Source organism: Falco biarmicus, chromosome 4, assembly GCF_023638135.1.
Source record: "Falco biarmicus isolate bFalBia1 chromosome 4, bFalBia1.pri, whole genome shotgun sequence".
In the NCBI taxonomy this organism is placed as follows: Eukaryota; Metazoa; Chordata; class Aves; order Falconiformes; family Falconidae; genus Falco; species Falco biarmicus.
This window is the reverse complement of record NC_079291.1, coordinates 112,019,287-112,046,034: the sequence shown is the minus strand read 5'-3', so window position 1 is coordinate 112,046,034 and position 26,748 is coordinate 112,019,287. Positions and strand designations below refer to the sequence as shown.

The 26,748-nt window shown below is 48.6% G+C and overlaps 1 protein-coding gene across 4 annotated transcripts in view; it reads left to right on the top strand.

The window, feature by feature from the left end:
* The window catches only part of BSN (bassoon presynaptic cytomatrix protein), a 96,453-nt gene that overhangs the window by 20,789 nt on the left and 48,916 nt on the right, over positions 1-26,748 (top strand). For 3 of the 4 annotated variants that reach the window (XM_056338064.1, XM_056338063.1, XM_056338062.1), the window contains exon 2: positions 2,330-2,729. In XM_056338064.1, coding sequence (XP_056194039.1) covers positions 2,330-2,729 — 400 coding nt within the window. Of the gene's footprint in view, positions 1-2,329; positions 2,730-19,628; positions 19,754-26,748 lie in introns of those variants that run through there. The other variant, XM_056338065.1, reaches the window with a different exon arrangement.

Sequence of the window (26,748 nt, the reverse complement as noted above, 5' to 3'; positions counted from 1 at the left end):
CAGGAATGATGCTTAAGGGAAAGTAACAGCACCTTGTGTATTTTTTTTTCTTGTGGGTTTTTGCTTTTTCAAGAGAGCCAGACTCTGTTTTGGGTAGGAAATGTAGTGAACTTGTCTATGCCTTGTGTGACAGCTCCTCTTGATGGAGTGCAGCTTCAGAGGTACAGTGCTTCTCATGTTGATCTGCTGCAAAGAAGTCACTAAGCAAAGAATTCACTTTCTTTAAAGAGAGGTACTTGAACTAAACAAGCCAGACTGCTAGCACTACAAAACCAGCTGCAAAGATGGGTGGTAACTGCCAACAGACTGCTCAACACTTCTGCTGTGGGCAGCATCTGCAAGTTTTCCCCATTTTTCACTGAGCTGGGAACTGAAACTGTGGTTGAGTGGTGTTTCCATGGTCAAGGCCAGTTTTCGGTGGCAAAGAGTTTTTTCATGTCAACTGGGGAGAAAATAAATTGAATTTTGAAGTTTGCAGTGGGATAACCATTCTCTTGTTCCAAACAACAGTTATTTGACCATATATACATTAATCTTTAAAAGTAATGTTTTTTAAATGTTGTTTAATACATCATTAGGATAGTATGTGTTTTAATACATAAATGCTGTTTTCATAAGAATTAAAATTAAGGAGAGTAAATGTATTTTGCTTTCTGACAGTACTTTGTCCTGGTGCCTGGGACTGAGCTCTCCCATCCCCACCAGCCACAGATGCCATGTGTTTTATGGGGCAGCAGCTTTGCAGCCCTCAACATCAGGAGGCAAATCCCCGTTCTGAGCTCAGGGGTCAGTATCAGTGATGGAGGAGCAGTGCGTGCAGGTGACACGGATTGCAAGCGTCTTGCTGTAGGGTCAGGTGTGGTTTGCTCTTTAGTTTGGAGCAGATCAGTTACTCCCTTATTGCTTTGCTTTATTAGTATTGTGCAATTCCTACTTCAGAGAATTGGGTTTCAGTCTGCAGCTGAAAAGTATTCCCAAAGTGCTATTTTAATATTTATTTTCATCCAACTTCCCATTACTGTGGCAACATGCACTTTGAATTTCATTAGTTTTATACATTTAGGTTCCCTTTTTAAACCTTTTTAAGGTCAGACCCTGCTTGGGTAAATCAACAATTTATTAAATTTGAGATTCTGAGTAATATTTTTCCTTAAACAGATGTAGATCACAGGTAGTGAGGGTATTAGGGCTTCTGCTTATTTGAGAAATATTGTGGGCATTACTAGTAAGCACGAGCTCCAAATTATTCTGTAGTTTGAATCTGCAATGGAAGACATTTCCTCTTTCTCATGCACTTGTGGTCCATCAGCAGCATGTTACAAGATACCTGCACTGAAATCTCGTGGGCGGTGGGGTGTGCAGGATCTCGTGCCGTGCTCTGCAGCACAAGACCTCAAAGCTCTTGCAGCTGAAGCTGTCCCAGAGCTCCTTGGGGTGGCAAAGGACATACATTATGGGGTGCTGAGCATCCTACACAGGCTGTGGGACTGCTGCCTGACCAGCAGCAGGTGTGATGCTGAGCTCAGGATTGGTTCTGCTAGGTGGCTGTGCTTTCACAGGGAGGTTTCATAGTCCTGTCCTGGTGACTTGATGCATCCCAACTGGTTTTCTGCCCAACGAAGACTCACATCACCCAGAAGATGGTTTTAGCAGGGGGACAGCCAGCTCATGCAAGCCCTTGTGCTTCTGGCTTTAGTAATGATTACTAAAGCAGACCTGATGCCTTCTCTCTTAATTTCCCATTGCTGTGGCCCCTGGGAAACAAGCCCTCAGTTGCTTTCACCTGTGGCTTGCACGGGGGCAGTTTGGCAGTCGGGTCCTGACCCCTTCCCTTCAATAAACAGGGCTCTTTGCAGGTGTTCAACTTCACAGCCAGTCGTGAAAATAGGTTGTGAGAGGACGGTTTATCACGCTTTGGCCAGCTCCCTGCAGACCTGTGTTGCTGCCGCCTCCTTGGGCACTGGTTTGTGCTGGGCAGGTACTGGGGAGCCCCGGCTGGCAGGGGGGCTGAGCTGCCCCCGACTTCTCATTCGCGTTTTATGTGCAACTTTCTGACTGAAGTTCAACTCGGAATATGCCGAATAATTCAATTACATCTCTGCTGCTGGGTTATATAAGACAAAGCTGAAATTGTGCCTCATTTTGTAAGGTAAAGTGTTTCCTTCTGCTGACCCGAACGATTTCCCCACCCCGTGGAGTGGTTTCGCTGCGCTGGCTGGGCTGGGGCTTTGGGGGGCTTGAGGGGGCTGTAGGTGCTTTCTGCATTGACTGGCATCACTTGAATGTACTGAACTTGGGCTTATTGTGTGTGTTTTTAATGACGTTTCAGCCCGCTGAGGAGACCAGAGCAGCTGGATCAGGCCGCAGGCCAGCGGTCAGCGCCACCCCCCTTCGCCCAGACGGTGCCCAGCTCCCAGAGTCCCCAGGAGATGAGGGGCCGGGGCCAGCCCGGAGTGCCGGCAGAGGGACCGTGGAAGATGCTGCAGGTGGACGCTAGGAGCCAGGGCTCGGGGAGGTCTTCCTCAGTGTCCCCAGACCGGGGCAGCACCCCTACCTCTCCCTACTCGCTCCCACAGATTGCCCCCCTCCCCAGCAGCACGCTCTGCCCCATATGCAAGACGACGGAGCTGACCTCCTCCCCCGGGCAGCCGAACTTCAACGTCTGCACCCAGTGTCACAGCAAAGTTTGCAACCAGTGCGGCTTCAACCCCAACCCGCACCTCACCCAGGTAACGCTGCCTTCCTCGGGCACCCCCCGCTGGGGTGGGGTTGGGGGGTGGCTGCTGCCAAGGCTTGCAAAGAGAGGTTCTGGCTTTCTCCAAGCAAAGCACTGACCAACAGCAAGGGCTCTGCTGGCTAATCAGGGGATAATGGTGATAATGTGATCTTTAACGAGACCCAGGAGGTAATCAGTTAAAAGGAAATGGTAGATCACTAGAGAGGTTCAGTCTCTGTTACTGGGACTCCAGAATTTTTGGCTGGGGTCCACGTCCACAAACTTGTCCTGAAATCGAAGGACTCAACAGCAGGAGGGGAGCAGAGGGGTTGCTGGCAACCCCAAGGTGTTGAGCATCTTAGACCCTGACTCATCCCAGGTGATGATGTCTTGGTGGCGGATGAGTTTCAGACAGCATCATGCTCGGCAGCAGGAGAGAAGTGTGAAGTCGTGCGCAAGATGATGCCTTGCTGGGGGAGCGTCTCGTGGGATGTGCGAAATGGATGCACAGGGCTCCCGGAGGCGGATCTGGCAGCGGCGGCGAGCAGGGGGTGCTGGGGCTGGCTGGGGTCTGGGGCTCTCTGTGCCAACCTGTCAGGTCAGAGACCCCCACGCAGGGTGGGAAGCATCGTGGATGCAACGTGCAGCTATTAAGAGCCAAACCATGGGGATTCCTACTCTCGGGAGAAACAGAACTTTAAGCTGCGCTTTGGAAAACCACTGTACTATTGCAGTGTGTGAGAAAACAGGCCTCGGGCACCGGGGTCCCCTGGGTACCCCTGTTCTGTTGCCAGTTGCTCTTCCTGGTAAGCACGCAATGCTTGCTCCTGACACCGGACACGGTGGTTTCTAAACACTGTTGTTTGAGAGATGCTCCTGCCTTCCAGTCCCTTTTCTTGGTGGAAGGAGAGCTGGGGTAGATGATACCCCTGGTATAGTGAGACATAATTAGCTGGGTACTGCTTTTGTACCCCTGTAAAGAGGTATTTACCCCTGCAAACATCATTATAAGGTCTCAGATCTTGATGAAGGGCCCTGGGGTGGCAGTTCAGGCTCCTGCAAGGAAATGCCATGGGCCACTTTTCTGTTTCGCTTTTAAATAGATTTGCCAAACATTTCTTTTGTTGTCTAAGCATTGCATTGCAAGTTGACCAACTACTCTGAATAGTATCAGTTAACCAGCAAATAAACAAAAATGCATCAATTGGTCAGTTCCTGGTCAGCCTGGACCTTGTCTCCTCTGCCTTGCCCCAAGAACTTGCCCACAGTGGGCTAAACTCCGAGTCTCTTGCAGGTGCCCACATTACAATGCGTGTGCACAGAGTTTCTGCTTGGCATCTTTGGGCCACCTCTTTTAGCATCTTAGAGATGCTAAATCTTAGCATCTAATATCCTAATAGCTCATCTAAATCTGCCCTCTGGGCAGATGAGCTATTAGAAGGAAATTCTTTACTGTGAGGGCGGCGAGGCGCTGGAACACATTGCCCAGAGCAGCTGTGGGTGCCCCGACCCTGGCAGGGCTCAGGGCCAGGCTGGACGGGGCTGGGAGCCAGCGGGGCTGGGGGGAGGTGGCCCTGCCCATGGCAGGGGGCTTGGAACTGCATGATCTTTCCAAACCATTCTGTGATTCTATGATGATCTCTGGGCTTCTGTGCCCTCTGAAACGCGATTGACTGCGGAACACTTTTAAACATCAAATAAAAAAAATGGGACCTGGGATGAAAAAAAGATGTGACTTTTTGTTTGTTTGGTCTGAGTTTAATATGCATTTCAACAGCAAGCATATTATGACTTAGGAATTGCAAGTAGATCATTGAGGGTGCTGGAGGTTGAAAACAGTTGTCCCAGGGAAGTATCTGCAGCTTGTGCTTGCTGGCTGGGGAGCGGCGGTGGTTACTGCCTCGTTCAAGGGTGACTTGCTTTCCTTGGCCTAATTACTGGTGCTGCTATTCCAGAGTCACATAGGAAGGTGTCTGAAGCAGTCTGGTGGTGTTAAAAAGGGTTAAGGGGAGGCAGCTCGGAGGTTGCTCTCCCTTGATGGTAGTAGCTGGCTTGGAAAGGACCTCCAGAGGTCACAGAGTCCAACCTCTGCTCAAAGCAGAGTCAGGTGAGGGAGCTATGGGCTTTACCCCGTTGGGTCTCAGAAGCTCCCAAGGATGGACCCACCTGCTCCACTGCTTGACCATCCTCACAGGGAAAATCATCCATCCAGCCTGGTCCCTCAGACCCAGCCGGTGCTGCAGGGTGGCTGCACAGCATTGCTGAGGAGGTGATTTGTGGGGTGTATTTTCTATTTGCATTTCCTTATGAATATATTTTCATGTGAATAGTTTGTTTCTAGTCTGTGCTGTAGTAGATATGGAATTGTAACTTCTCTTTCTGCTTTCAAGGCGCTCTAGCGGGATTAAATTGTCAAACATATTACATTTTTCTAAGAAAACTGAACCCAAGAGAAACCAAAATTGTGTTTTACTTGGTACATCCTCTGCTGCACCATCTGTGGCACTGCCAGAAACCGCTGGTGTGGCAGGCTGGGAACCCCAGTACCTGTTTGGTGTGATGATTTCTGAAACCGTTTTGAGAGCTTGGTTTTGAGAATAACATGTTTATGCAAGCTTGATGTGTCTTATTTATGTATGTAGATATATATGCTATAAAATAGCTTTTATATATATCTACATATATAAGTAAAATAACAACAGACTTCGTGTATGAGCTGTAGTCCATCATGTTCCGTCCTGCCACTTGCAATACCAAGAGCAGATTTTTCAGTGTTAACTGTACCTCCTAGCAAAACACCATTAACTGGATAATTAGGTGACACCGTCTGCTCAGAAGCACATACGTTCCTTTGAAATACTATTTTTTTCTTTTTCACATGGCTTGATGGGCATTTTGTCTTAAAGGCAAGTAGTGCATTGCCATGATGAAGCAGTTTTCCTCTATGGCATCTTGAGCTGATTCCTTGCTGAGCAAAAAAAACCTAAAAAAAAAAACTAAAAAAAAACTTTTTTGGGTTTTTTTTTATTCGTTGTCTTTCTATACCTTTTGAGCACCAGCTCGTTCTTGTTTCACAAGACTGGGCAAACAGAAGACAGGGCAAAAAAGTTCCTGTCTGCTGTCTGTGTCACTCTGTATTTTACATGTAGATAATCATATTCTTCCCTCTGTTCATCTCCGCGCTCCGAAATAACCGCTGTCATCTTTTTCAGTTTGGTGGTGTGCTGGTGTGCCAGTTTTCCCATTCGTTCACGTTACTCCTAAAGGGCAGTGCTCTTGCCGTAGGCAGTTATTTGAAGCAGGGGGAAATGTGAAGCAGGGGTTGTGGTGGCACCATTAAAGACACGAAGTTATGAAACAGCCTGGTAAAATGTGACAGTTTGCTTACACTCATGTGTAGGAAATGTTTTTTTTGAATGGAGATGTGTTATTTTAAATGCAGTATTGCAGCCCTAGCATTCTACTAGGATTTTTAATTTCTCATTAAAACTTTTTTTCCTAGGGTCTTTTTTTGACAGCTTGCTCGGCAGGACCGTACCAGCAATGCTGCCATTTCCTCTGGGGGGGGAACAGCTCGGTTTGGAGCCAGTACAATAGGTTTAGAAAATCCTCTTTTTGTACATCTTTCACTTTGTAATGCCGCTCCTGTGGCTTTCGCCTGACTGATCCTGCAGCGTGTTCACCTGATTGGATTTGCTCTGTTTGGTATCGTAAGGAGTAACCTGCAGGCATCCTTTCTGTTTCTCTGGGGTTTTGAAGTGCCATTGCACGTTGCTAATGTGATAAATTAATTTCTTCTTCAGTATTCTCTTAAAATTTGTTGGGTTTCTTTTAATTCATTTCTGCCCTATCCGAAGTGCTAATGGGAAAAAATGTAGAACTTGGTTCTGATTTTAATCAAGAGCAGCGGCACAGCATTAAAATACATGCTTCAGTTAGTGCTGAAATGAAACTCAAAATGTCTGGCTGCCTAACGGGTTTGCTTGGAACCGTTTGGGATTATAGAATATCTTTGCGTTCTGCCTTACGTTTCTATTGTGCTTTTTTCAATTTGAAATAGCGTTCCTCAGATGCAGTTTTCTAAGTATTTGGTTGCACACAATAGATAAAGATTTTTTCCCCACGCTGAATAAAAGGAGCATATTTAGACGTGTGTGTTTGTCAGTAAATGACTTTTTGTTTTTTCAAATCCCTGCTTTTGTCGAGGCCATTCTGAGTGTGTGTGCTGTAGTTGTGACTGTGAAGTGGTGATACTTGTTAAACTCCAGTTCTGGCCCACAGTTTTAGCTCTACTTAGGGAGACTGAAGAGATTTTTTTGCACTTTATGAATACAATGTAATATGAAAATATGAAATATTTAAAATATTTGAGAATAAATTGTTCCCTACATGCTCAGTGCCATGTAAGATTATCATGGACCTTCAGCAAGCAAAATGTAAAAAGCCTCAGGGAGGATTAAAAACTTACTGGTTCGTTTCCCAACAGTAGTCAGGGTCATTTGCCAAGAGAGGCAAACGTCTCAGCAGTGCTTGAGTTACCTGTAGCAGGAGGAGATACCCACAAATACAGTTTAAGGTTTTTAGGTAAATGTTTAAATTGTGTTAATGGAAAATAGACCATGAGCTGAGGAGATGAGAATGAAGTAGTGTAAGTATGAATGTACAATGTGGGGCTGTATTTATCCTATCATAATCTAACAGTAGCTGTTTTTCAGCTCAATGGTGTAAGAAAATTTGGGTAAAGTGGAGCAAAGAAGGAGTTGGGGGAAGCAGAGGGATGGCAAAGTGCTCAGCAGAGCATCGCTGGCGCTTCAGGGATGACCTTGGTCCAAAGCCTTCTCCAGCCCGGCTCCACCAGCAGGAGTGGTGCCTACCCACAGCATCACCTCATTCATTTAGCAAATGACGGTTAAAAAAACAAATTTAAAAAAACCCACAAAAAACAGAAGACTGGATGTCACAGAAATTGTGAAGGTGTTCCTGTGCTGCTTTTCCTAAGGGCCGTTCTGTTTTATACCTTGCAGCCTGCTAGTGTCTGACTTTCAGTAATTTTTGTGAATTAAGGGCCCAGTCTGAAGTATTTACGCTTCAAGAGGCTTTGGCTTGACTAGTTCAGCAGCCCTGCAAGCAAAGGGCTGCGCTTAGGAGCATCAGGGGGTTATTAGTTCTACATTAAAACAATGGCCTTTATTAATAGCAGTAAATCGCCGATCTCTTCCTCTCATCCATCTCTTCTCCTGCCTGTCATTCATTGAACATCCAGCCGTTTTCAGGTCTGTGATGCTGCTGTCTAAGTGTGGGCAAAATCCCTGTTGGCGTCAGTGGTTTTACCCTGAGGTCTCATAGATGCTGAAGGGATTTGGGGAGGAGTAGCTGGGTGCTGGTCCCTTGTGGTCTGGGCAGCCCTGACGTTGGTGGAGTGTGACAGTAATTTATGCTTCTGTAATTTACGTGGCTTGAGGCCATGTTTTACAATATGTTATGCTCTGACACGCTGCTCTGTCATTCCTGGGTGTTAATGTGGTGGGATTTGGGACTCCAGCTGTGTGCAGCGAGCTCGGGGGGCACCGAGGAGTGGGCACGGGAGGGCTGGATGAAAGGGGGCATCTACTTGCCAGTAGATAATTAAACATGATTTTTATGAGAGATTTGATCTCCCCTGTCTCTCTGCCTCTTCAAACAACCAAAGTGGTCCTTCTCCTTTGCTTTTCACTGAGAAGCTGCAGGGCAGTGCTGGCGTGGCATCTCCTAAATTTCCAAGTTTTCTCTGGGTACGTCAGTTCTGTGGTTGATTTAGCTCTTTACAAGGGGAGTGACAGAGGAGGAGCTGCAAGATTACATTTACACACTGTCTTCCCTTACTGAACAGCAAAGCCAACAAGGTTTTCTCCTGCCCTTGGGACCTCGCTGGCTATTCATTTTCCCTGCTGGGAAGTAGTCTCCAGCTTCAGCTGTTGGCATGCGTGTGGCACTGCATCTCCAAGATGTGTTACTGTGCTCGCGCAGAAATGTGGGGCTGTGTTTAGAGATTAGAGTTCCCCTCTCCCCTTAAAGAACGGGTGTTGGGTCTGAAAAATGCTGGATCTCAAAAAGCAGATCCTGTAGTGGGATAACATTTAAAAATAAGTGTTTGTCTGGTCTGGTGTCCCCGGGGGGATTTCACGCTGTGGTGTCATGCTCGTCGTGGCCGTGGTAGAGGAGTGGGTAGCTGGAGAGGTAGGGCTGGAGGGCTGGCTCTGTAAGCAGCAGTCCTCCCTTCTGTGCACCTTTCAGCGAGTCCAGGAGTGTGTTTTTTTCCTCCTGTGATCAGATCAAACCCAGGACGCCCTTGGGCAGGCAGGATTTGTGTGCTGCTGTGGTGGTAGACAGGTTTTTGTGTCTGTATGTGGTAAGGTTGCACCCCATATCCAGCCAGACCACTGTGTTGCTGAGTCAATTTGCCTGTTTCAGAATGATTTCTTTTTGGAGATCATCCTTCTTCATGATATAGCTGTAAAAATAAATCTGTCGTTAGCATTATGTTGCAGATCCAGGAGAAATTTTCCATTGGATCAGGCTGTACAATAGGAGAGAAAAGTGAGTTTTATTGCAATTTGTTGTTTGTTTTTAGCAGAGCTTCAGCCAGCAGTGACCTGTGTGCACGGCGTGTGATGCTGTTTGCAAGAGCTGGGGCTTGTTGCTTGGCTGCTGCCTTTGCATAAGGATGCAGGAATTGGGGCTGCGCCTACCCTAAGGAGCCCCTGCCCGGGTGATGGTGAGGGATTGGGAAAGGGCTCAGATGCGGGAAACACACACCCAACCTCCTTGTCCAGGGTGATAAATTCAATGTTCCTATCAATATTTTTTCATCATAAAAACCCAAACCAAAACAGAAAAAAAAACCAACCACAAACCAGAATATTCGGTGCAATCACAAAGAGCATGTTTTTACTGCCTAGCTCACAAAATACTCTTGAAGAGAGCTGTAGGGCTTCTTTGGGTGCAGCCCGTGCTGCAGATGCCAACCCCAGCAGCAGGGACAGGAGCTGCCCCCAGCAGCGGCACGGGCCCAGCACGGTGTGTGTGTATTTCCCACACCTTAGTCCTTCCTCATCATTGCCCTTTACCTCTTAATCCCCTTATCCCTGCACCGAGTATCCCAGCCCTCCTTTCATCCTGTGTCTGCCATGTTGCAGTGAAGGATGCTTCTGCTATCCCTTGGTTGGACTTTTATTTATTTCTGCTCTATCTTTTTTTAATGGGGTGATTAACATTGAATAAAGCAACTAATACAAAGCTGGAGAGTAGCACACTTGTACTTGCTGAGGTTTTCTACATATAAATGACTCGTCTGCCTTTTCAGCCCCTGCTGCAGCCCAAGCAGGGGCTTCTCCCAGCCGTCTGCAACGACACGCAGATTGTCTGTTTGACAGATCGCAATTTCAGTTAACGGGGCGGGGGGGGGGAAGCACTCATGAGTAATTCTGGCTGTTCCTCCCAGTATGCTGCCTTTCACTGCTGTCTGCGTAGATGATTCAAATAATGCAAAATTCATTTGTGGAAAATGTCAAAAAAATATCTTGGCTAAATGGTTCCCGGTGACTAATGGGGCTGGTGTTGCTCATGGTGGCTCCCCTCTGCTGATGGCTCTGAACTGCAACGGGATGGACCTGCCGGGGGGGGACAGGGAGGGTCCATGGGGATGTGTTAAATTGTTTGGAGGGGACAGGAGAGCGTAGTTTACCGGAGTGATGCTGTGGTGGTGAAGCGCTGCCAGTAAGGATGAATGCTCTGGAGAGATGGGAAGTGGCTTGCTTTCTTCTTGGCATCTTTTGTCGCTTGATAAAAACCAACCCCAGCCAGCTGCACGCACTGAGCCACCACCGCCCCACGTTGTCCTTCCCTCGGTACACTGAGTTATGGCAAGCTGTTTGCTTGGATGAGACATGCTTTTCCTCTAGCTTTCGACTCACTTATCACTTTATCATTAAAAAGAAAGCCAAGCGGAGGATTGGAAGTGGCTGTCAAACTCTCAAAGGCAGAGCAAGGTACCTAGTCTGAGGCTCCTCGTGTTTTTGAAAGCTTCCCTGTGCCTGCTGCTTGCTCTCAGTTCCTTCCCCTGGAGGTCCCCGGGCAGAGGAATAAGATCATTAACAGCCTGTGGTGGTGCATGGAGCTATTTTGCTCATGCAGATGCTGCTCAAGGTTTTTCTAGCAGTCAAGCATGTGAAATGTTGCACGTGGTTTGAGTGTCCTTCTGCATCCTGCTCACTACACACAAAATATCCCAGAGAGCAGCAACTGCACCGGGCTTTAGAGCCCTTACTTGTACTGTCTTGAATGCGTGCTTGGGGGTAAAAAGCTGCGCTGCCTTCGGGGAGCGCTTCGGAGGAAACTTCCAAGTGCTTTCAGTGCCCCAACGGGCTTTGATCTGATCCCAGCTGAATTAATTCCTGTTTACTGTTTTTCTGCAAGCAGCAGCAGGCAGGGTGGTTATAATGGGGGTGTCAGGCGCTCCCTGCCAGCACCCACTCTGCAGCCCCGATGGTGCTGCCTTGGGGGCCACGTCTCTGGTGCAGCAGAGGGGTGCCCAGCAGGAGACACTGTCATGGGGTTCTTTCCACCCTGGCTGGTAATGACATAGGAGGTCCGTCCAGTCCTTAAAGATAGCAGTGCTTGGCAGAGGTGGTGACATCTTGGCAGCATCTCTTTTGACCTGAATTTTAGCTGATCACCATTGCTATTTATGGAGCTGCGTGGGCTCCCATCACCAGATACCAGCTTGCTTCTTCCTAACCCTGTCTCTTGTCTGCTTCTTGGCCATGGTCACATTTTTGTGCTAAAAAGGGATTTACACAGTGTGGCAGACTGAGAAGTATCAGAGATTTCTGGAAACAGCCCTGTGAATGCAGTAAGGTGTTTGTGGGACAGCACTTCGTGCCTGCAGAGGTGTTCCTCGCCACCTTAATTCAAGCTTATGCAGTCTTGCTCCCACACTTCGCCCTGCTGTCGCACCAGGCTCCTCATCCTGGAGGCGTAATATGCAGCCGTGCTCCTGGGCAGCCCTTATCTGGGGGGATATGGTGCTAATTGGGCGATGAAAACCAGTTAATTTAACTCTGATTGAAATGCTGCTTTATCTAGACTGTAAACCTTTTGATGAAGAACGGCCGGTGGGTGGGATGTTTCAGTTCTGGATTCGGTTCATGCTGTAAATGGGCTGTGCCATTGGTTTGGCTTTCTGCTCCAGGTGAAATCCAAGCCAAGTTGATGGAACGGCTCAATAGAGAAATCCAAGGAGCGAGATGTGGCCTTAATGGGAGGGGGAGCAGATGATGCAGCAAGTCTGTGAGATTAAAGGTTTGTCAAAACAAGTTAAGACGTGGACATAACATGGCACTATAAATGAGCTGGAAGTCAGTTTTGAAGACTGAAGGGTCAGCGTCCCCCTCCCCTTCCTCCCTTGCCCGCCTGCCCTGCCCACTTTGATGCCCATCTCCTGCATCTTAATTGAACCCCAACTCCTTGTGCGGCAGTCCTGCCGCTGGGTCGCAGCTCACAAAAAAAACCCCAAACAAACCAGGAGGGGAAGAGGAGTTAACGTTGACATTTTGCTCCCTCCTCACCTGCTCTGCCACCCCCTTGTTGTGTCCAAGCCATGGGGTCAGACTGGCCAGATGCTTGAGTTGCAGACCTCCATGGAAGAGACCCAGGTGGTGGGCAGGACAGATGTGCCCATCAGTCTTACGGAAAGGAAGCTTTGGTGCCCACCTACCTCCAGCCACCCTCTCCCCCTTCTAACAAGCACGACACAGTATTCCCGTTAGATGAAAACAGAAGCACAAACACTTGGGCTCATATGTTCAGCAAAGCCTAGATTATTCTGAATCATCCAATATCCTTATCAGAGCGCTACAGACAGTGCTTGCATCAGTCACAGCGCAGGCTAGCAGAGTTGGTGGCAGCGCTCTGCCCGTTTTAATTGCCACAAGCGAGCAGCTATTTGAAGCCCTGTCCCCAAAGAGCAAACGAGCTTGTCACTGCACGTAACTCGGCTTTGCAAGAAACGTGGGCTCAGCAAGTGTTCTCTATTAAAAGCCTGCTAAGGATGCAAATGTATAGGTGTGCACGTATAGTGCAGCAGGGCGTGCCAGAGTGGCAGCACTGCTAGGCTGGCTCTAGGAACAGGAGCACCCCTTGGGATTTTAATTTTGGGGTTTTTTTCCCCTTCTCTCTTAAATTGCAGAGTACCCCAATGCCTAAGGACATAGGCAGGGATGGGGGTGGGGGACGGTGGGAAGCTGGAAAGGCCATGTCCCTGCAACTCCTCAAGTGTGAGGTTCCACCAGAACCAGCTTCATGGTGGTTCTGGGATACACACTGGTTCTGCTGAGCCCCTCCTGTGCTCTCAGCTGTACCATGTCTTCTTTCTTCCCTGGGAGGCATCCCATGTTTCTCCTGATCTCCTGGACGGCACGGCTTGCTGCTCCTTCCCCCTGCAAGCAGAATATGATGCCTAGTAGATAAAATACCAGGTCTAGTTGAAAGGTCTGGCTGAAAACTAGTGGTCTGTGCTAAAATTACCCTGGGGACCTGAGGAAGAGTTGAATTACCTGAATTTCTGGATTCCTCAGAAATAATGAGCGTTCTTACTATGGGGAGAGGCTTGTCCCTGAGCATGCCTGCCTGTTTTGCCTTTGATGGGCAGTGTACACTCCACATATTGCAAAACCTTTTGAGCTCGAGAAAAGCAAATACCCTTGGTGTTTGATGGAGCACAGCGTGCTAATGCAAGACCAACAGTGCTGGGGCAGAGGATGCGTCCCCCCCCAAAAGGTGAAGCCCAGTTCATCTGAGCCATTCTGCTCAGACTCAGACGTGCTGCTTTCATCTAGTCCTGAGCAACCTGCCCAAGGGACCTTTGGCAGACTGGGGCATGAATCCTGATTTTTTCTTTTTCTTTTTCAGCCACAAGTCTGTACTGAGATGCTGGGCCAGGCCAGCTAATGCCCTGAAATTTATTTCTACAAACTCTACCTTATGTTCTGACCTGCCATATTAATTTTCCAGATGATATGATTGTGGCTTTCAAATTGGAGAGTGCTTTGAGAAATATCACCAAACAGGCATGCGGCTGCTGCCATCTGTCTTCGAGCTGCTTCTGGGATCCCATTACTTGCTCCCAGCTGACGATCGTTATTGCTTTATTGAATTAGAAAGAAAAAAATCCAGTGACTTCTGAAATACTGTTTTCCATAACTAATTCCAGGTGCTAAATTCTCACTGAGACCCAGAGGATGTGCTGAAATAATGCTTTATGCAGATCCTGGGTGTAAAGTTTTGACAGGTCTGCCCAGAAAAGTCCCGTGATCTGATAGTTTTGAAGGACATGTCATTTGGGGAGTGCTGAACAGCCCCAGCACCACTGCAGTGAGTGAGCCCAAAGCCATGCCACCCCAACCAAGAGCCCACACTGGGCGCTATGTTACTTTTTGTAAAAAGTGAAGGTTTCATTGCCCATCCTGATGGTTTTGGCCAGCTCATGCCGTTGCCCCAAGTCCCCCTTCTTCTCTGGCCACCCCCTTTTCCCATGTCCTCCAGCTGCAGACACGTGTTCTGTGCCACCCAGCCTGCATCCCACCAGGAAGCAAACATCTCAGGACAGCAAGACCCTCTCCCTGGGCAAGTGGGTCGGTGTGCACCAGTGAGCAGCAGCCCCCAAGGTGATGCTGGCCATGCACAGTGTGCTGGTTTGCATCCCAACACCTGCTGCACACTGGTTCAGACGTGCTTCTCCTTGTTTTCTTTCTCTGCAGAGTGCCAGGAGCCAGCCTGGCCAGGCAGGGTTGTTAACACCAACAGACAAGGCTGTGGGCAGCTAAAAGCTTGTGGAAGGGTGGTATTTATTTGGATGTAAAATGTTTTTTCCCCCGGTGCACAGATCCTGCTGCTTCCCCCTTGCTGGCCAACCCATCCCTCGCCAGCCCGACCAAGGGCAGTTTGGGGCTGAGCGCTTGCAGTCCGCTTGGCTCCCGCCATTCAGCTGGAGGTTTCGATGCCCAGCACTTGAAACTTGGAGGCAAGACCCCTCCTGCTAAACACTGGAAATGGAGAGAGCAGGGACCGCTCCTGCTCTCTTGCCTGCGAACCAGTCTGTCCTGTGACTGGTGATGCCCTCCAGTCTGCTGGGTCCACAGCTGGGGCATGGTGATGAGATTCATTGTTTCTCTCCAAAAGTGGTTTCTAATTGATGTTGGAGCAAATTAAAGGAGGGTGAGATCAGCTCGCACTGTGCAGTTTGCTCCTCTGTAGTTTCCTTTGGGTCTGGACGGACGGGGAGTGGTGCCGTTCCCGAGTAGGGCAGTGCAGCGCGCCCTTGGCTGCGGTGGCAGTGCTGGTGGATGGGGCCCAGTGCAGAGGCGCTGAGCATGCTCAGCACCTACAGACGATGCACTGAGCTACAGGGCTTGAGTAAGAAATGTTTTTATAGAAAATGTGCATCTTTTCAGAAATGTCCTGCCAGAGGCATGGGCCAGCTGCCTAGAGGTAGCTGTCTGTCACAGCTGTGATACTTTAACCAAAAATACAATATTTACAAGTAAGAGAAATGGTGGGCTTTTTTTTCTGTTGCCTGACAAGTTAATTTGAGATTTCATTAAACACTGGCCTGCTCCTGCAGACTGACTTGTTGGCTGTACTGGTGTGGATGGATGCCCTCGTTGAGGAGCTCTTAAATACTTTGCTCAAATGAGCAACCTGATTTATTCCTCTGGTATTTATTGCTTGGGTTGCATGCACCACTGTGTCCAATACATCTCCATCTCTCTTTCCATCTTCTCTTTGCAGCCACCGGTACTGGAAATGCTGCTGTAGCTCAGCAGCGGGAGTGCTGCCTCGGCAAGGGGGATGCTCCCCGTGCGCCGTGGGGTGTGATAGCCGGCTCTGTGGGCAGTAAGGGGCGAAGGGCAGCATTAAAATAGCGTTTGGAAGTGGCGTGTTTGCACAAAAAGGATGTTTGGGAGAGAATTCCTGAATGGTGCGTCTGGCGTGGGTTTGTTGGTTGGGGTTTTTTGCATTGACCCGAAGCTGCCGCTGTTCCGGCATCTTTCAAAGAAAAGCTAAGAAGCCCAAAAAGGTGGAGGAAAGATTTATGTGAAGTTTTTTTAACTGAGCAATTTCTCTATTCAGAATTTTTTCTCTTCTGTAATGGTTTCTAGTTTTGCAGTCAGAGACTTGGCCCCCTGTTTGAGCAGAATGAAGCCAGCTTTTGTTGAAGGCTTGCCCGGTGTTTAAGCTGGGCAGAGGGGTCCCAGGCTGCTCTATGGTGGTCCCCCGAGCCCCCCACCAGGAGGGCAGTGGGCAGCTCCCTTAACTGGGTACTTCATAATGTGGCTTGGGTGATGGCAGAAGAGGGAGCCTTGCAAAGAGCAGGATTCTTTCTGATTAAGAGTTCGTTCACTTTTCTGGGGTGTATCAGTTTAGATCTCCATGGCAATAGTGACTTTAGATTAGCAAGGAAAAAATCATTATTTGAATGACCAACTTTAATCTTGCTTTGCAAAGATTTCTTTTTTTTTGTTGTTTTTTTGAGACAGAATGATTGCTGTTGTAGACTGGCTTGCAATTAAGTATTCCCTTCTGAGAGGGTATATAATGACTATAAAAGCCTAATTAACGAGGATGTGGCTTTACAGGTATCTGTTCAAATTCTAAGTGTCTGCAGATTTTTGTGTTAAATTGGTCCATTTTACTTAGTAGATGATGACTTTTGAGCTGGGTCCAGGTACATTTGGATGAGGATAGGAATTCCGACACAGAAAGCCTGTTCTAATTTATTCAAGTAGGTAGCTGGTGACTGGACAAGCTGTTTCTGGTGATTACGGCCATACTTGTAAGCCCATTTCTGGAGGAAAAAGGCAAGACAAGAAGTGGATCTGGGGGCAGGTGGTCTGTAGGCTGCTTTGATGGGAACATGCAAGGTTGAGCTCCTTTCATAGCATGCGGTCCTCCGAAGCTGCCTGAGCAGCTCCTGAAAGCGCATGGAAACTGTACCTTGAAAGACAGAAAACCATTCATTGTGTCTGAAGGCCACGCAGGTGCCGTGGAGCCTCAGGGGAGATCAAGGCTACGAGTTCTGCAGTGTGACGTTGGTGGCCAGTCACCTTGAGGAGACATATTGCACGTTGTGGTCTCGGTGCTTGGACGTGCTCCCCTGGACAGACACCTTCAGCAGGGAAGCTGGTCACAGGCTGGTTTTAATGGATAAAATAGTTCCTGTGCAGTGTTTGTGGTCTTGTGGGAGAGCAAGTAACGGACCTGAGTCCATCTGCAAGGAAGATTTAGGCTAATATTTGGGGAACATTTTCTAGCAGTGAGGATGGTTAAGCCAAAGCCCTGTTATTCCCCCTTTTGCTGCCCACCCAGTAAATCCACAACTAATGGGAAGTTTTAAAGACTGAATTAGACAAACATCTGTCGGCAGTGATGCAGGCTTGTTTGATCCTGCCCAGGGCAGAGGAGACAGGCAAAACCTTTCAGTAGCGTTACAGCCCTCACTTCTTGCTGCTGCAGGACTTCAGGGTGAAATCCCAAAGGGCAAGGAAAGGCAGTGCTGGGTGCCCAGGCTGGAGGAAACCCACCCAGCGCCTCTCATTTGCTTCTCAGGGGGTTCATAAAGGTCCTCAAGGTTTATGATACGGCCCTGAGCCCTGTGGGAAAGCCTCTTGCATTCATGTGGGGTCGCTGGAGCCCAGAGGTGGTACCTGCCCCTCTTAGTAGTTGATGTGTGTGTGGTTGGTACAACAGTTTTCCCAAGAGATGCTCAGCGCTGCGGTTCCTTACCCCTCTGCCATGGATGCCTGGGCTGCCTGGGATGGCTTTGTCATGGGTTTAGGATTAACCCTCCTTCTGGACACCTTCCAGATCCCTCTCTCAGGTCTCTCAGAGTGTGGTAAGTCCCAGCTGGCTGGGACCTTTCCTCCTCCCCGCAGTCCTGCTTCCCTGTCTTCCCCATGCATCCCGAGTGCTGTCCCTCATGATAGCCCCTGCAGGCCTCCACCCTCCAGTGCGTTGCATTCCACTGTGCTTCCCTGCGGCTCTTAAACTCCGTCGTGACCACCTAGTGCAATTCCTGGAGAACCCAGCACAGCCAGCTCCTGAGGAGGGCTGTGTGGGACACCCAGCAACATCCAGACCGTGAACAGAAGCGGCTGTGTGTTGTGCCTGTCTCCTTCCAGGTCCACATCCAAACTCTGTGCCTATTTAATTTTTTCAATGTTTGCATCCTCTGAGCAACATGATAACCCAAATGAAGGGCTGTCCAAGTGATTTCAAGGAAGATCAGGCTTGCCCTGTGCTACGGGCAGCGGAGCTATTGCTCCTTTGGCCAGCCTTCAGTAACAAGCTGGCGTGTCTCGGATCATGGCATCTGCTTGCTTTTCCTTTGCCACAGCCATAGATTTGTGTTTCATAAATTGTGTGGCTAGCTGAATTATAAATTATTCATGGCAGGGAACTTATCATGTTTATCTAGAATAATTGAGCAATTAAATCTGTTTAGGTATGTAAAAAGGCTGTGCAATGGCTTGTCTATCTTCAGGCCTTAAATTCTGCCAAGAGCATTTATTACATTTTTAATCCAGGATAATAAAGAAAAAAAAGGCAGAAGATACATTCTGCTTTGATGCATTGATCCACTCTGATATGCTCATTTGCACAAGTTGTTCATTCCAGCAGCTTCACTCATAAATGTGTTTTAGCCCAGGATAAGTGAGGCCTAACTTGGCTCCTTCAGTCTGGAGGAAATGCGAGGCCGTAACACCTGATCTGTGACTCCGTCTTGGAAAAGTCTTTGGGCTATTTACACTAGCACCCGGGTTGTTTGTATTGTTTGAAAACTTCTGTCCCAGAGCTTGCCACCGACTCAGAGGATCACGATCCTCTTTGCCCTGACTGCAGCTGCACCATACTCAGACATCGATGCTGCCAAGGTTTGGGTGTAAAAGGAACTTCAAATATTCAGGCATGTTTAGTTTGGTACCTGAACTACAGCCGTTATCTCCTGTTGCTGTAATTGTCCAGGAGGGTTCCCAAAGGAGCCAGAAAGTCACGGGTGAGGCTGCAACAGGGACCACTCATAGCTGAATAAACATGGAACCATGCAGTTAATGAATGCTGATTTTATTCTGTGTTAACAATAGGAAACTGGGCTGCGTTTCAATTAATCTTATAAGTCTATTTATTGAGAACAGCCCATGCTCTTTATAGCATTATACCTCTGAATTGCATCGCTACCGTACGTGGTAGCTGCTCTGCACCCAGAGAAACCCTGTGGCCTCGTGTATTTCTCTGCTTTGGGCAGTTACTGGTGAATGGGAACTTTTGAGCATCTTTGCTCCCTCCCAGGCTGCTATTTCAGTCCTGCAGAAGATAATAAGTGAGCAGGACCGGAGGCTCCTGTTAGGCTGGATGTCCGTCCTTCAGCTGGCGGCAGGGTGCGGGAGCAGCAGCAGCAAAAGGCAAAGGAAGCCATTAGCTCCCCTTGACCGAGGGCTTGCGTGGGCGTCCTGCATTAGGGCGTGGGAGGGGACCCGCGGCTGCACTTAGAGCACTTCGGTGCACAAAGCTCAAGAGGTTAAAATCTGGGTGAGCTCTTTGCGATCCTCCCTGACCAAGCCCAGGGGACAGCATCCTCTGAGCATGTACAGACGTCCAAACCTTTCATGCGCTCCTGTGGACAGGGAACAAAGGCTGTCTAAACAGGAGCTAGTGAGGCAGCAAATTGCACAAGAAACCTTCCCTAATGAACTGGAAGGACTTGTCCCTTCGCCTGGGGCGGTGGCACTGCCGGCCGCCTTGCTTTGGCAGGGGGATCTGCGGTCAGGGGGAGCAGAGAAGCAGTGCTGGGTCTGGTACCGGGAAGGCTGTCTCTCTCCGCCAGCAAGGGTGTGTAGTGAAGGGGATGTTTGCACCTACCGAGGAGCTGGCAGCCTGATCGCTGCCTTAGCCATGGGAGAAGTTACTGGGGGACCACCATCCTGCCTGTGATGGCTGATCAAGGTTAGTTGCAAAGCTGTTCAGTGTGCAATTATTTTCTTTGAACATTTGCTTCATCTCTGCGTCAGTGGCTGCGTGGTGTGGGGAAGGACTGTCCAAACAGTGAGGTGCAGGAGCTGGAGGCTGCCTTTGAAACCCAGAGAGTCTGCAGAGGCTCGTGTGGGTTAATGCCTCCTGACACCCTTTGGGGAGAGGAGAAGGCTTGCTCTAGCAGCCTTCGGTTAGTTCAGGGAGTGCTAACTAGTGCAAAGGAGACTGGTTAAGAAGTGACTAATAGGATGAAATGGCACTGTCTGATTCTGCATCTTGATTCTCTGGACAAACGCAGTTTTCCATCTGTTATTTGCAGCGAAGGAGCTGAGTTTGGGGGTTGGTTCCTCTTGCTCACCAGCAAGCGAGCAAGCTGATTATTTTCTGGCAGGCATTAGCAGGATGATTACTGACAGCTTCAGTGGCTTCCCCTTCTGGGCAGGAGTGCTAAGGACTAGATTTTATTTGTATTGAGATGTTTGAAGATAAAGATGAGCATAAGGTGGCATTTTTTTAGAAGTGCCTTGGTGACCAATTCCCCTGTCAGTTAGGTGCCAAAATGCTCCTAATTGCATGGTTCGTCTGGAGCCTTGGGTTCTCCTCAGACCGTGCTTTAGATTTGGACCAGGAAGCTACAGCCCACGCTTGCCTGCGTGTTTGCATCTGCCTTCTCTCCACCGGGATGCACTCGTGAATTTTGGTGGTGTCTTGACACGCAGCCTGGCCACAGACACGCGACAGCTCCTGCACCCTGGGCTGCTTGTGGTCCTGCAGGGGTGCCTTGAGAGACTTATCTCCTGATGTTATCTGTCCTCCCCCTCCCAGATCAGACCCTGGCTGGTACACCACCACATTGCAGACTCCCACGGGATGCTTTGCAGGCTTCTCATTTCATTTGCACGCAGGCTGTGCACCGTTCCAAACAGGGGCTGCTTTTCTTACCCTCAGCGTGTGAGCTTTGTGGCAAGCTGTCCCCGCGTTGCTGTGGGGGAAATGGGCAATAGTTGTGCTCTAAAAGACAAACCTGAAGCTTCAGAATAAGACATATATTTGTATTTGTCATATGCTCCACCAGCCAGTCTGAGATGGTGTGGGAAGTTGTCTCCACGTGGTTCCTTTAGCTTTTTCCACGCATCAGCAGCTCTTCCAGGATTTGCTGAGCTTTCCCTGCTCTCCTGCAGCCATTCCCACCGCTGCCTTCCCAGCAGTATCCCAGCTCCTTGCCGCAGCCTGCTGTTCCCTCTGTTCCCTGACTGAGGGCTGCCGTCTAGCCCTCGCCTCTTGGATCAGGATGTTGCTTTAATTGCAGTGTGCGTGGCTTTGGCAGATTTCAGCGTGACAGCGTAAAATCCAGATGTGGCCCCGGAGAGCTCCTGGGGAGCCCACCCGGAGGCGCCGCGGGGAAGGGACGTTACACTGACTGGCTGATTTCATGAGATGACAGTTCACCTGCAGGCAGAGCTGATGAATTGAAGACATGTAAGGACACTCAGGCAGGTCACTGGCAGCTCGGCTCAAGGGAGAGGCCGGGCCGTTGCAGTGTTCCCCCAGGATAAGCCAGTAGCACCCATTAATGAAACCCTTCCTCATCCAGTCAACGCTCTTGGCACTGAGCCTCTCTATTAGCCTGATTAACACAGTACCTTTGTTACCCAGTTTCAGCTTTGGTTATTTTTATACTTGTGTAGTTCTGGCTGTACTGGTGCCTGTGAAAGGCAGAGGAGGGAGCTGTGGCTGTGGCCTTGCGGGGCATCTGCTGGGGGCTGGCTTCATGAGTGGTGTCTCTGGGGCAGATGCCTGCTCGGGGCTCTTGGAGTCGAAGTGCTCCTGCCAAAAGCTTGCTGTCTTGCTCTTCTCAAACATGATTTTTCAGGATTTCCAGCTTTGTAGAATATTAAATACACATGCTTTTGGGTAATTCAGTGAAAACCCATGCTTCATTTCTCCTCTGATTCCTCATGAACTTGCCTTCTCGTTTTTCAGCTAGTTGTGCATCCTGATGTCTTAACACCAGAGGAGGATGATGGGTTGTATCTTTTCCTGAACAAAGCTCCTTTGTTCCGTCCTGTTCAAAGTGCTCAACCTTGATGACACTTGACTTGAGATGACTTGGGAGCTCTTCTTCCCAGCCTAAAATAATCACTTTAAACAAGTCAGACTGTGCTCCTGAATTGCCCAGTGGCCCCCTCTGACACAGGGTCATATAGCCAGCAAGGTCCGGTGGCTTTGGCTGCAGTCAGGTGTCGTAAATGGGCAGAGCTGGTGAGGAACCATTCGCTCTCAAGTCTGCAAAGTCTTAACTATGGTCACTTAATGCTCTCCTTTTTGGGTTTATTATTTTTATGTAGTATGATAGCATCCTGGGTGACCTCCAAACGGACCAAAATAACCAACCCTCAGCAAAGACAGAACTATTTTTCATTATAATCCTAAATTATGGCTTGGAGAGATCTCGGATGTTCAGTTAATAAGTCTTTCTTCTTACAGCTCATTTTAAAGCTTCTGCTGTCTACTGCAAAGGCCAAACTCTATACTGGAGATACTTTTAGATCTGTATTGTCTTACAGCAGGAGAGCAAAACAACCTGCACATTACCAGCGCTTCCTTGCATCTCCTGGTAACAAATACAGGGGACGGGCTGTTTCCACAGAGTTTCCTAAAATAGGTGATGTTAGAGTAACTTTAGAAACATTATAAACTCAAGCCGTGCCTGTTGTTTCAGATCAGTTTTAACTGTGTGCTTTTCGTGGTGTTTTTCTAGAGTCAGTATAATGCAGTCACATTATACTGCAGTAAGGTCAGTAAGGTGCAGTGCACAGGGATGCTTTTTGGTCCTCTGTATGTACCTGTGCAAAACCCTGCTCTCCTGTACCACACCCCTCTGCAGGGCGTCAGGATCTGGCCCACCATGCATGTGCCTGCCTGTAACTCTTAGCGGTGTTTAAATCTTCCCTGGGCACAGCCAGCATGTGCTGCGTATATTCCTGCTACATTATATTCTTAAAGGAAATGCTGATGGGGAAGTTTTCGTCCCTGGTGGGATTTACAAATGATCTGCGCTCGCAGCTGTAGGACAGCATTGAGAGCGCGAGGCACATCTGGCGGCAGTGACCCCACAAGTGCTGCAGGTTGCAGACCCAACCACGGATTGGGGAATAACAAGATTTGGGTGGGGGTTTAGAGGAATATTCTGGGATGTTGCAGGAGTCTGCAGTAGGAAGGGTAAGGCTGGTGGTTGTGGGTGTGTTGGGCGCTGCGTGCAGGGCTGGGGCAGGGCAGGTATTGGATGCAGACATACCAAATGTCAGTAAAGATGGGGTGGTTCAAACTTCCAAAGCTTTCGAGATCACCATGGGTATAAAATACCCTATAGATGAAAGGCCTGCAAGCTTTACCTCCCTGAGTCTTCTGCTGAGCCCAACAGCATGCGTATAATTTGCTTTAATGGTTAGAAACATCTGCTGTTAAAAGTGATGCTTAATATATTTGGCTTGCATTTCCAGTCATTAGTTCTTTTTATGCCTTTTTCTGCCTAATTAAGAACCTTTTAGTACCTGATACTGTTTCCACTGAATGGGCTGCTGTATCATAATCAAGTCCTTTCTTAATCTTCTCTTTGATAAACGAAAAAGATCAACCTCTTTAATTCTCTCATTTCAGACATTTTCTGCATCCCTAGAATCACTCTTACAGATCCTGTCCGTATCTCCCACAGTGTTTCACTAATCTCCTTAAAAAGTCAGTGTGGAACCGTGGAGGGCTCTGGAAGGAGCCCCTTGGTGCTGGAAGAGGCAGCTGAGCCCCCTCCTCACTCCTACCTTCAGCACCAGGCTTCCCCCACGGAGCGAGCCCAGCTTTGCCAGACAGCAGGGACTCGTCTTCATCGGTGTTTATCATCTCACCAAAGCCTGCCATGGGCGAGGGGTGTCAGCCAGAGTGAGACGAAGACCGTACTAGAGAGGTACCTAGGCAGTGGTGAATCCTTGTCTCCCACATCAGCCAGGTAGCTGGTCCGAAATCCATTTAGCATATTCACTATTCATATTTCATAGTGCCTTTTTTGTTAGCAGGTTATGCGTTACTAGGTCAAAACACCGTTTGGACATCAAGAATATTGCTTCTGTGCATCACTAATATCAAATGTGCAGAGAATAAAATCAGGTTTGCTTCCCATGACCTTTTTTTCCTAAAACCATGTTGACTGGCATATATGCGTGACCTGCGGTGCTCCACTACGTGAATCCAGTGCTGCCTGTCTGGCTTGCTGTCCCCTTCGGGCCATACCTTCACCCTCTTGGATATTCAAACAGAAGACTCTTGCAGTCTTCTAAAATTTCCTCTTAAAAATGAACATCAGCACGCAGCAGTTTTCTTAGCTCTCTTAGATCTCTTGGATGCAAAACTATTCAGATCTGCCAGATTTAAATATCTTCTGGTTCTGGTAGATGTTGTTGAATGTTCTTCTCAATTGCTAATAAGTTGGAAACACTTCATCCTTGTGATGAGTGTTATCCTGCTTCTTCCCAAATGTTCGAGGATGGTAATTACAGTGCGTCTGTCATATCTGTCTCATTAACAGCTTTACCATCTCCACCCTGTGATGGACCCCTGTCCTTTCTAGGGTGGCCTTTGTCCCTAATGCCCTCTACCAGTCGTTCCTACTGCTCCGCAAGAGACTTCTTCCTGAGGCTCCTTTGTTTTCATACGGCTTAAGCACTTCACAGCTTCTCGGCTGATGTTGGTGAGCTGAGCTCCGATACTCGCTGGTGTTACGTTTCCAGTGGTGCCTCCATCTTGCACAGCAGCCACCTCCACTTTTACCCGGCCTCATTTGCTCTTCATGGAGACATCAGCCTGGTGTCAGAGCTGTCATCCACATCCCCCTTTTCTTTGTATTTTTTAGTATTTCCCCAGTCAGGTTTCCTGGGGTGTAGGGTGTCGGCGTGCTCCGAGCAGCCAGGCTCAGACTGTGCAGCAGAGCAGTTTTACCTCCCTTATTGTGGGGTGTAACAGTGACCTCAGCGGTCCCACAAGGTGAGCTGGAAGTAGAGTTTTCAGTAATGTTGGGTTTTTCTCACCAACAGACGGTTCATCCTGCTAGTTACCCAGACTGTTAGCAGTAATGAAGGAGTAGGATAAATTATTATTTTCATATTTGTGCCTCCTATTTCTCTACTGTTCTCTGAGCATCTTGCCCAACATGATGAGTCTGCAGGCACGAGAGGCGCATTTGAAGGACGGCACTGCAGGGCAACCAAATAGTCCAGTTTCATCTAGATCTGTTGTTTTATTTGCCCAGTTCTCCACCAGACCAAAACTTCCAGGACTTGGATTAGTAAAGATTTATGCCCAGGCTTTTCCATCTTCTTCCTCTTTGTTGGGGGAAGGATCTTTGGCAAGATGTCTTGGCCCGTCCTCTTTACTGTCTTCCCTCCAGGATCCTTTAAAGTGTCTTTGATCTGTGTAATCCACACACTGTGTCATCGGTTTCATCAGTAGAGGCTGGTCAGGCAATTTATGATAATCCCAATCAAATTTACATTTCAAATGCTTGCTCTGGGAGCACTCCGCCCTGTTGTATTCCCTGCAGCTTTCTTCTGCTCCTCAGGATAGATGTTCCTCAGCAGTTGCTCATCAAGTCACCGAGAGCAATTTGATGGTTCCTATCCCATCTGAAAGCCCACTGGCTTTTTTCCCTCGGGTGCATAAGGCAGGTTTATTGCGGAAGGTGAGAAAACTGCAATGATCACAGTGTTCCTGAGCTCAGGAAGATCCCGGTGAGCTTGCCCGTGAGCTGTATGCAACTTGCACGGCGGTGGGACCTGGGGCAAAGCAGCCACCATGCGTGGCACGGGGAGGGGGGTGAACCAGCAGAGCCGGAGCTGTGAGCTGTTCCGTATTCACCAGCAGCGCTTGTGTCTCCTTAAGGCTGGCAGACAGTCGAGGACAGTCAATTGAGTTCCCTCAATATTTTGGTTGTTTGGAGGTTTATGCAGGAGAGCGGCAAAATATTTTTCCTATTCCAGAAAATAAGTTAAATCTTGTGCCAGGCTACAGTAAATACAGACTATACGGAACCAGGAGTGTGGGGCACGTCCTTTGCCCCACCGGTGGGGCTCTCCTCTGCCCTCAGCTTCCACCTCACCAGAGGGTCTTACAGTGCGGGTAAGGGGATTATGCGGAGAGGGAAGATCTGCATTTCTCGGATACCGGGAACTTTGCGGGGAGAGAGAACCTGAATAGAAAGGATTGGTTCTCCCTTAATTGGAGCTGATGGGGATGGTGGGCAAAGCTGATGGGATTTTGAGAGACGGTCTCCTGAAATAGAATAGTGGGAAGAAATTCCAGCGGGTGAGAAAACAAAAATAACACAAGGAATTCTGTATGTCAGAATGTCTCTGTTCTGAGATACAGCAAGACCATAAGAAACTATAAAAGCTAAAGCAATATTTTCAGGAGCTAAATATAATGTGGCTTGTTTGGAACGGCTTGGAGAAACAGCGATGCAGTGCAGAATTGCTGGGGAAGAAGCTGAGGCTGTTTTTTGCTTGGCTCGGAGTGAAATACTTGAGCAGGGGCTGGTGGAGATAGTGGCGTGGGAGCTCGGCAAGCACGGTGAAAGCTGAGAAGAGCACAGAGCTGACGTGCAGCCAGGCTTGCAAGATGATGGGAAGAGCTTTGCTGGAGACTAAGAGGCAATGCAGAGCTCTCTCCGACCCCCTGAGCAGCCAGCTGCTGGGCAGAGAATGAAAGAGGTGGAGGTTTGGTCATGCAGGTCCCTTGAATTCTAATCCATCTTTCTTAGTTGATCTGCATTTCTTCGATTTTAAGAAGTTTGTTATTTGAAGGCTGGGCTTTATGAGAGCCCTCCTGGGGTGGGGACCTGGAAGGAGGGGTTCAGGGCACACCTGCCTCCCCTCCTGGGACTCGCCATCCTGCCCCGCCGCAGGACCTGCTGAAACACCCAA